We start from the raw sequence: 7,370 nt of genomic DNA on the forward strand, positions 1-7,370 counted from the left end.
CTGGGTACCTCTGCAAGGCAAACCCGGAGAGCCAAGGAAGGCCCGACGGCTACAGGCCGAAGCACAAGCCAGCCCGGGGGGCGGCCCAGGTGACACCCCTTTGGCCCAGGACCGCAAGGGAGCACCTGCCAGGATCAGCTGGCCCCAAGGAAGGCTGCGTGCTGGAAGAGGGACAAAGACCGCCCACAAGCCTGGGGACAGTCCCAGTGGCGATGGGGACCCCGCAGGGAGAAGGCTGGGGATGGATGGTCCTGGAGGCAGCCCCCCAAGGCGGCCATGCACAATCCACCTGTGGGAAACGAGGGGCAGCTGGGCAGGACCCAGGCCACTTCCGAGGGAGTGGAGAGCCATTTATTGGTTGCCCTGCACAGGAACACAACACGAAGCAGGACCAGAGCAAACCTTTCAGCGTCCGTCCCCTCCAGCGCAGCCTCACGCTCTGGGGTGGGCCACGCCCCTTGCTTCATGCTAGCTGGGGGGGGACCCCCAGAGAGGCAGGGCAGATGCCTGGGAGGGAGGCAGAGAGTCCGGGCAGCATCTCCTACTGGGGCTCGCAGCGGCCCTTCTTCTGAGCCTGGGGGGGCCTGTGAAGTGAAGCCCCCGTCGGAGGAGCCCTGCCAGGGCAAGGCCTCTGTCGCTGAGCAGCCCCCCTCCCCTTCCGAGCAGTCTCCCCTTCCAGATCTCGGCATCTACATGTTGCAGGCAAAGCAGCCGGAAGCCCTCACATTTCATCAGAGCGATGGGGGTGCAGGATGACGCTGCTGGCACCATCTGTCCGGCCAGGCTGGTCGGCAGAGGCGGGTGGGAGTGCCCTCTCCTTCCCCGGAGGGTCCTTGGGGACGAGGAGGAGCCCCTCCAAGGCAGGGGAAGGGGGATCCGAGGAGCTGCCGTTGCTGGCCGAGGCCCCCCCCGCAGTCTCCAGGGCATTCGGTGGACCTTCCAGAGACGCGTTGAGGCCTCCTGCAGCCCCAAAACCTTTGGGGGACAGAGCTTCCTCTGGTGAAAGCAGCCAGGGGGACCCAGGATGGGAGGGGGGCCTCGTCGCCTCTGCTGGCGGGGGGGCACCAGCCAATGTCCGGGAAGCCCTGCTTGGGAACTCACGCAGCTTTCGGGACAACACTGGAAGAAAAGGGGCGCAGTTAGGGCCCTGCAGGAGAGCTGGGTTGCCCCCCTTGGGGTCCCTGGCCCTGGCAACTTCCTCTTTCCCTTCCTCTCCTCTTCCTCTTCCTCCCTCGGAAGGAACTGCCCCCAAGAACTTTGTGCTTCTTAGAAGGCCGGCTTCTCCTGTTCGCCACTTTCCTCCCTTTGGAAAAGGTTATCAGAAGCGCTCCCAAACCAGCCCTGCGTCTCTGGGGAGGCCACGCAGCCCCTGGCCACGGAAAGTGTCGTCTTGCAAAGGAGTCTCCGCGGGGCTGCTTGACTTAAGCCAGGGAAGGAAGCCCACAAAGCCCCCCTTTTCTCTCCACCCGGAGGCCAAACTGCTCCAACTGGCCAGCCTCAGTTCTGCACCCATTGAAGCCAGCTGGGCAGCTGGGAGGGCCAGAAGCCGCGGGGACTGTAGCCCCCAGGAGTTTGCTCAGCCTTGACATGAGCTGCAGCCGAGAGCAGGCAGCCTTTTTTTTTGGAGGAGGGGGGGCTCCACCCTGAGGTTGCAGGGGCCAACCCAGCCCTGGAGACTCACCTCCGTGCTGCTGCCCCAGGGTTTGCTTCTGGCCACCCAGAGGACAGAGGCTGGGCAGGAGGACCAGGCAGAAGGAGAGGACTATCACCTGGGCAGAGAGGGGATGGAAGGCCATCAGACCGCAGTTGGCACAGCCAAGACGTGCCCCCGCCTGGCAGCTCCCATTTTTGGCACACGGGAGGGGCACAAGGGAGGGCCGGCCAGCGGGCTGGAGGCACAGAAACTCACCAGGACACAGGTACTGGCCGCAGCCGTCTTGGTGGACGAGTGCTGGACAAGCGCTTGCAGCTTCCTCAACTGCTCAAGCAGGGACCTGCAACAGAGCACGGCTGACTCACCCTCAGCTGCACCCCAGGGTGTGTGTGTGGGGGGGGGGGTATGTCGCTGCAGCAGGGAGCTCCCTGCCCTGAACCAGGCTCCTCCAGGCTCAGCCCAGGGCGGCACCCCTATGGAGCGGGGCGGTCTCCACTTCGTTCGATCCGCGTGCAGGCAAATAAAGGGCGGGGCTGCTACGGCCATCCCCAATTAGCCTGCAGGACCCTCAAGGGGAGGGTGCCCCCCCGCCCCCACTCACGTGTTCTGCCTCTGCAGCAGCTGCACCTTCTTCTGGAGCTCGCTGTTCTGGGCCGTGCAGGCCAGCACCCTGCAGAGAGAGGGGTCAGCGAGGGAGGGGAAGCGGGGAATGCCCTGCCCTGCTGCCTGGCGAGGAGGGGGCGCTCCCCGCCCCTCTGCTGCCCGGGGATCCCCACCTGCTCTCCAGGTTGTCCATGTAGACCTTCTTCCGCCGCCGGCTGTCCTGGGCCGACTGCTTGTTGCGGATCTTCCTCCGGACTCGCTTCAGGACCCGCTCCTCTGCCTGGCAGCCCAGAGGTTGGGGGTGGTCAGCCAAGGGCCCCCCTCCCCTCCCCTCCCCTGGGCAGCCCCTGCCTTTTAGCCTGCCTGCCTGTCTGCCTGCCTGCCAAGGCTTTTTCCAGCCCTGAGCCCAGTGGCCCCTCCTCCGCTGCCCGGGAGGTTCCCCCTTCCCCTCCTGGGGCCAAGAGCCGGGGAGCAGGCTTTCTCCCTCCCTGGGGCCTTTGGGTGTCCCTCGGCTAGGTGAGGGGAGCCCACCTTGGTTAGGGGCAAGTGTGAAGGAATCGAGATGCCCTCCTTCTCCAGGAGCTGCTGCTCCTCCTCCGTCAGGACCAGCAGGGGGAAGTCCAGCTGGAAAAGGAGAAGAGGGGTGGGCTGGTCAGGGCCAAGGCCTGGGAAGCCCCGGGGGGAGGGGCTCCGGAAGAGCGGCCTGGCCAGGCGGCCTACCTGCATGCCTCCTCCTACCGGGGCCTCTGCGGAGAGTGCTGCGGTGGGAAGGCCGAGGCCCTCAGCCGTCTCCACGTCTGCCTGCATTTCTGGAAGAGGAAAGAGAAAACCGTGCAACTGGCAGCACTGGGAACTAGCCCCTCCCTAGGGAAAACCTCACCCCTGTCCTGGGGCTGGGTTCGCACCAGACACCAAGCCGGCTAGAGCAGGCCTGGTTAGTGGGAGGCTCCAGGCCATTGGCCTGTTGGCAGAACCAGCCAGCTACTGAGGCGGATGGGTCCCGGTGGGATGCCAGCCTAGGATGCCAGTGTAGGCAGTTGGTCCAAGGGTTGGGGGAAGCCAGCTGGGGCACAGAGCCATAGGAAGACTGAGTTCTGAGAATACAATTTCCGACCCGAGTCAAGGTTTTGTAGCATTAGGCCACTAAGAGCGTTTCGTGGGCCAAACCCCCAGATTAGCCCCTCTGGATCTAGGGGGCTTTGCTGAAATTGCACTCCCCCCATGTCCTTAAAGGCCCTTTGTAGGGCAAGGCAGCTTATGGTGAACCAGGGGCCACCTGCAGAAGCCGGCGTGTGGGGTGGGGAGGGCAGGAAATATCAAGGGGAGCAGACTGGAGCTGAAGGCCCAGAATAACAAGCTTGTAAGGGACCTTGGGGAGCTTCCAGTCCAGTGATGGAGAACCTATGGCACATGGCATATGACACAGGTGGCACACGGAGCCTTCTCTGTAGGCACGCGCACCATCGCACCAGCTCAGCTCCAACGCGCCTGCGTGTGCACCTCCCGCTGGCCAACTGGCCTTCGGGTCTCTGCTGTGCATGCGTGGGGGTGGGCACATGTGGGGGGTGTGCCTTGCATTCTGGGTAAGCAGGCACACACCGTTTGGGCACTTGGTAGCCAAAAGGTTCGCCATCACTGTTCTCGGCCAAGCCCCCGCTGAAGTAGGAGACATTATCCCATTCTGGACAAACGGCCGTCTTCTTGAAAACTTCCAGTGTTGGAGCACCCACAACTTCCAGAGGGAAGCCGTTCTACTGTTTCTTCTGTCAGGAAATTTCTCCTTAGTTCTAGATTCGGTCTCTCTTTGATCAGCTTCCCTCCATTGCTTCTTGTCTTGACCTCCCCCCTTCTTTGTGGCAGCTCCTCAAATATTGGACCCACTGCTACCCTGTCACCCCTAGTCCTTCCACAGTCACCTCCCCCCACGGTCCATCGAGTCCCCTTTGTGTTGCTCTTCTCTACACTCTTTCTAGTCTCAACATCTTTTTTGTATTGTGGTGACCAAAACTGGATGCACTATTCCAGGTGTGGCCTTTCCAGAGCAGTACCAACCCTTCACACAGACACTTCACGCCATTTTCACTCAACATGCTTTGTTGATGCAGCCTAGGACCGGGTTGGCTCCTTTGGCAGCTGCAGCACACCGCTGGCTCCTACTCAAGCGGTGACCCCCACAAGAGGCCCAGGTCCTCTTCAGTTGCTACCACTGTTGAGCCAAGTACCTCCTGTTCCAGGGCTGCCACTTGAGGCCCGGGGCCAGCCTGTGGGGGGATTAGATCTGGCCACCCTGGAAATAGCGAAAGGCCTACTGTGCCTCTGGCAGAGAAAGTGTGGCTCACCCAAGCTCCGTTTCCACTGGCAGAGGGTGCAGGAGGCCGTCGCAGCCAAAAATGGAGCTTGGGAGCCCATTTTCAGTAGCAGAGCATGGGGGCCATCAAGCGAGGTCATGCTGGCCACGCCCACCCCACCCTCCCAGAGTTCAAACACAACCCTGATGCGGCCCTCAGTGAAATTGAGTGAGGCACCCCCTCCTATTCCATCCCCCCTCCCGCCCCATGCCTTGGATTACGCTGCCTGCATGTGGGGCCCTCCTTTCCGCATCCCGGACGTGTGTGTTGCTGGAGAGGGCCCAAGGCTGAAGTCTGCAGAGATCCGTCTATCATCTAAAGCGCTGGCAATTCCCCCCAGCTTGGTGTCATCCCCAAGTTTGATGAATTTCCCTTCTATCCCCTCTTCTAAATCACTGATGGAAAATACCGAAGATTCCTGGGCCTAAGACAGACGGCACCCTCCCCCCTCCCTGGAGGTGCCCTTCCAGGGAGGCACTGCAGTGGAGGGCAGTTGCCTATCCACCTGGGGGTGATGCTGTCTGTCTATCACACCTTGTTCTGTCTTACCAAGAAAGGGGGGGGGGCGTTCCTTCTATTTTATCAAATGCCTCACTGAAGCCAGGATTTTGCACAGGGAAAGCTGTTCTCTCTCTCCTCCCTGCCAGAGAAGTAGAGCGGGAGAGGCAGCTGTCCCCGCTTGGATGCTGCCTTGGGCTCAGGTGGCTCTTCCGGGGTGCTGCGGCCGATTCTTCCTGCGGCTTCGGCGGTTTCCTTCCCAGCCATTTCTCCCTCCTCTGCGCCAGGCACAAGGAAGCGGCAGGGCAGCCCAGCTCCGCTCTCGGCCCACTGCAGCCCCCGGCCCAGCTCAGCCCGGGCCTCCGGGAAGCCTCCGCCAGCCCCGCTCACCCAGATCGATGGTCACGTCGCCCTCGGCCGCCTCCCAGGAGGGCTCCGTGCGCGGCGCGGGGGCAGTCGGGGGCAGGGAGTAGTTGTGCTCCGACTCCACGCGGCCCCAGCCAGGGAGGCTGCTGGCGGGAGACGGGCTCCGGTCCTCGGCGAGGCTGCTCTGGCCGGAGGGCTCGGCGGAGCTGTCCGACTCCTCCCCGAAGGGGCTCCAGAGGCACCGCAGCAGCTCCTCCAGCTCGTCCTCCTGCCCGCCCGGGACCTGCGGGGCGAGAGGCGGCAGGAGCAACCAGGGGCAGCCGAGGGCACCGCCCGCCCGCCCCGGCCCGGCCCGCCGCTCACCTGCGACTGCGGGAAGCCCCACGGCTCCGGCTGCGGCCCCAGCTCGTCCCCCAGGAAAAGCTCCTCCCGCAGGAGGAAGTCCAGCAGGTCCTGGTCGGCCATGGCGGCCGCTCCAACCCCGCGCGGACGGACCCCGGGCGGGATCCGCGGAAGGGAAGCTGGCAACCCAAGCGGCTGCCGCTCGCTGCTGCTCCGCCCCTTCCAACACGGCGGAGATGACGTCACGCCCGGGAAGTCTCTCGCTCTCGGTCCGTCTTTCTCTTGTCCCGCCTCTCTCGCGGCCGCTCACTGGCTGGCGCTGTGGTCACTCGAGGCTGGGAAAATCCCGCGGCTTCTGACGTCATGAAAATCCCGTGGCTTCTGACGTCATGGTCGCTTCCGGTAGCTCAGCCGGCCCTCGGCGGGACCGGCGCTTGGCTGGGTGCCTGAGGTCATGGGGTCTCGGAGATGCTCTAGTCCAGCCCGCCGCCCCTCGCGTGCATTGCCAAATGACAGCCCGAGCTAGGCTTGCCCCAGCCCCCGTTGAACCCCTGCCTGACCTCCGGAGGGAGTACATCGCAGTCCCAAAACCCTCCTTGCTTTTAATAGCTTTGCATGGTGGTGGTTTTTTGGAATAGAATAGGATTCTTTGCGGGGGCAAAGTGTGATTGGGGTTTGTCTCCGGTGGCTAAGTTCTCAGTGTACATATACAAGTAACAAGTGATAAATCATGACCATAATTATAAAATACAAACCTCATAAACCATAAGATTCAATACTCAGTGACAGGATACTAGAAGAAGCAATCAATATAAATCACAGTAGGATACTCAATAAAAACAATGTTTCCGTTGCTTGTGAACTGCCCAGGATAGAGATTCTCAGCCAGAATGGCCTTCAGATGCGGAGGCTTCCAGAAGTCCCCAGCAGACCTGAGGTTATGCTTTCCAAGGACCTGGGATAGGCAGATGTTGCTTGGTGGTGGTAAGGACATTATGATGATAAATGAGATGTAATGTGGCCCATGGATTGAATAAATAACTACCCTTTGGATGGCCCTGTGTCAGGGGCCTCTGCCTGTCACTGCTTGTCCTGCCTTCGGGCACTTTGGAGAATACAGCCACCCACACATGCACACACCCACAACACCCCCTCCCCCTCCCAGCTGGTTGGAGGGTTTAACCTTCAGCAAAGCACTTTCTCATTCTGATAGCAAGGGAAGGGAGAGAGAGTGGCTCAAAAGCTTTGCTCGTCCACAGAACTTGGTGAGGGAGGTCCAAAGCGAATGGCCGCAAGGATCAGCCCAGGCCCATCCTCTGGACTTGCAGGATCTTCTTCTCAGGAATGGCTTGCAGGGAGAGGGGAGGGAGGGTGCTTATTGCATTGGGGATAGTTACCATCCTAGAAGACAGAAATAGAATTCCATCAATCATGCTAGATCAGGGGTGTCAAACTCGCGTCGCCTCGCGTACCAGGACTTTTCCCTCCTTCACTACACCAGGCGTGGGCGTGGCCAGCATGGGCCGCAAGTCTGAGAGAGCCCTGTGCTGGAGTGTCAG

At 61.7% G+C, this 7,370-nt stretch overlaps 1 protein-coding gene across 1 annotated transcript; it reads right to left on the minus strand.

The window, feature by feature from the left end:
* Window positions 1–337: 337 nt before the first annotated feature.
* Window positions 338–6,356, minus strand: CREB3 (cAMP responsive element binding protein 3). Its single transcript, XM_026720777.2, has 9 exons — window positions 5,833–6,356; window positions 5,494–5,752; window positions 2,978–3,066; window positions 2,789–2,881; window positions 2,431–2,537; window positions 2,256–2,324; window positions 1,910–1,994; window positions 1,682–1,769; window positions 338–1,119 (listed from the first exon to the last, which is right to left on the minus strand). The coding sequence occupies exons 1-9, from the start codon at window positions 5,932–5,934 to the stop codon at window positions 722–724; spliced, it is 1,290 nt and encodes a 429-aa protein (XP_026576562.2). The 5' UTR covers window positions 5,935–6,356; the 3' UTR covers window positions 338–721.
* Between the last annotated feature and the right edge of the window lie 1,014 nt (window positions 6,357–7,370).

The sequence above is a fragment of the Pseudonaja textilis genome, chromosome 2 (genome assembly GCF_049901715.1).
Source record: "Pseudonaja textilis isolate UNSWEBS1 chromosome 2, rPseTex1.2, whole genome shotgun sequence".
Classification (NCBI taxonomy): Eukaryota; Metazoa; Chordata; class Lepidosauria; order Squamata; family Elapidae; genus Pseudonaja; species Pseudonaja textilis.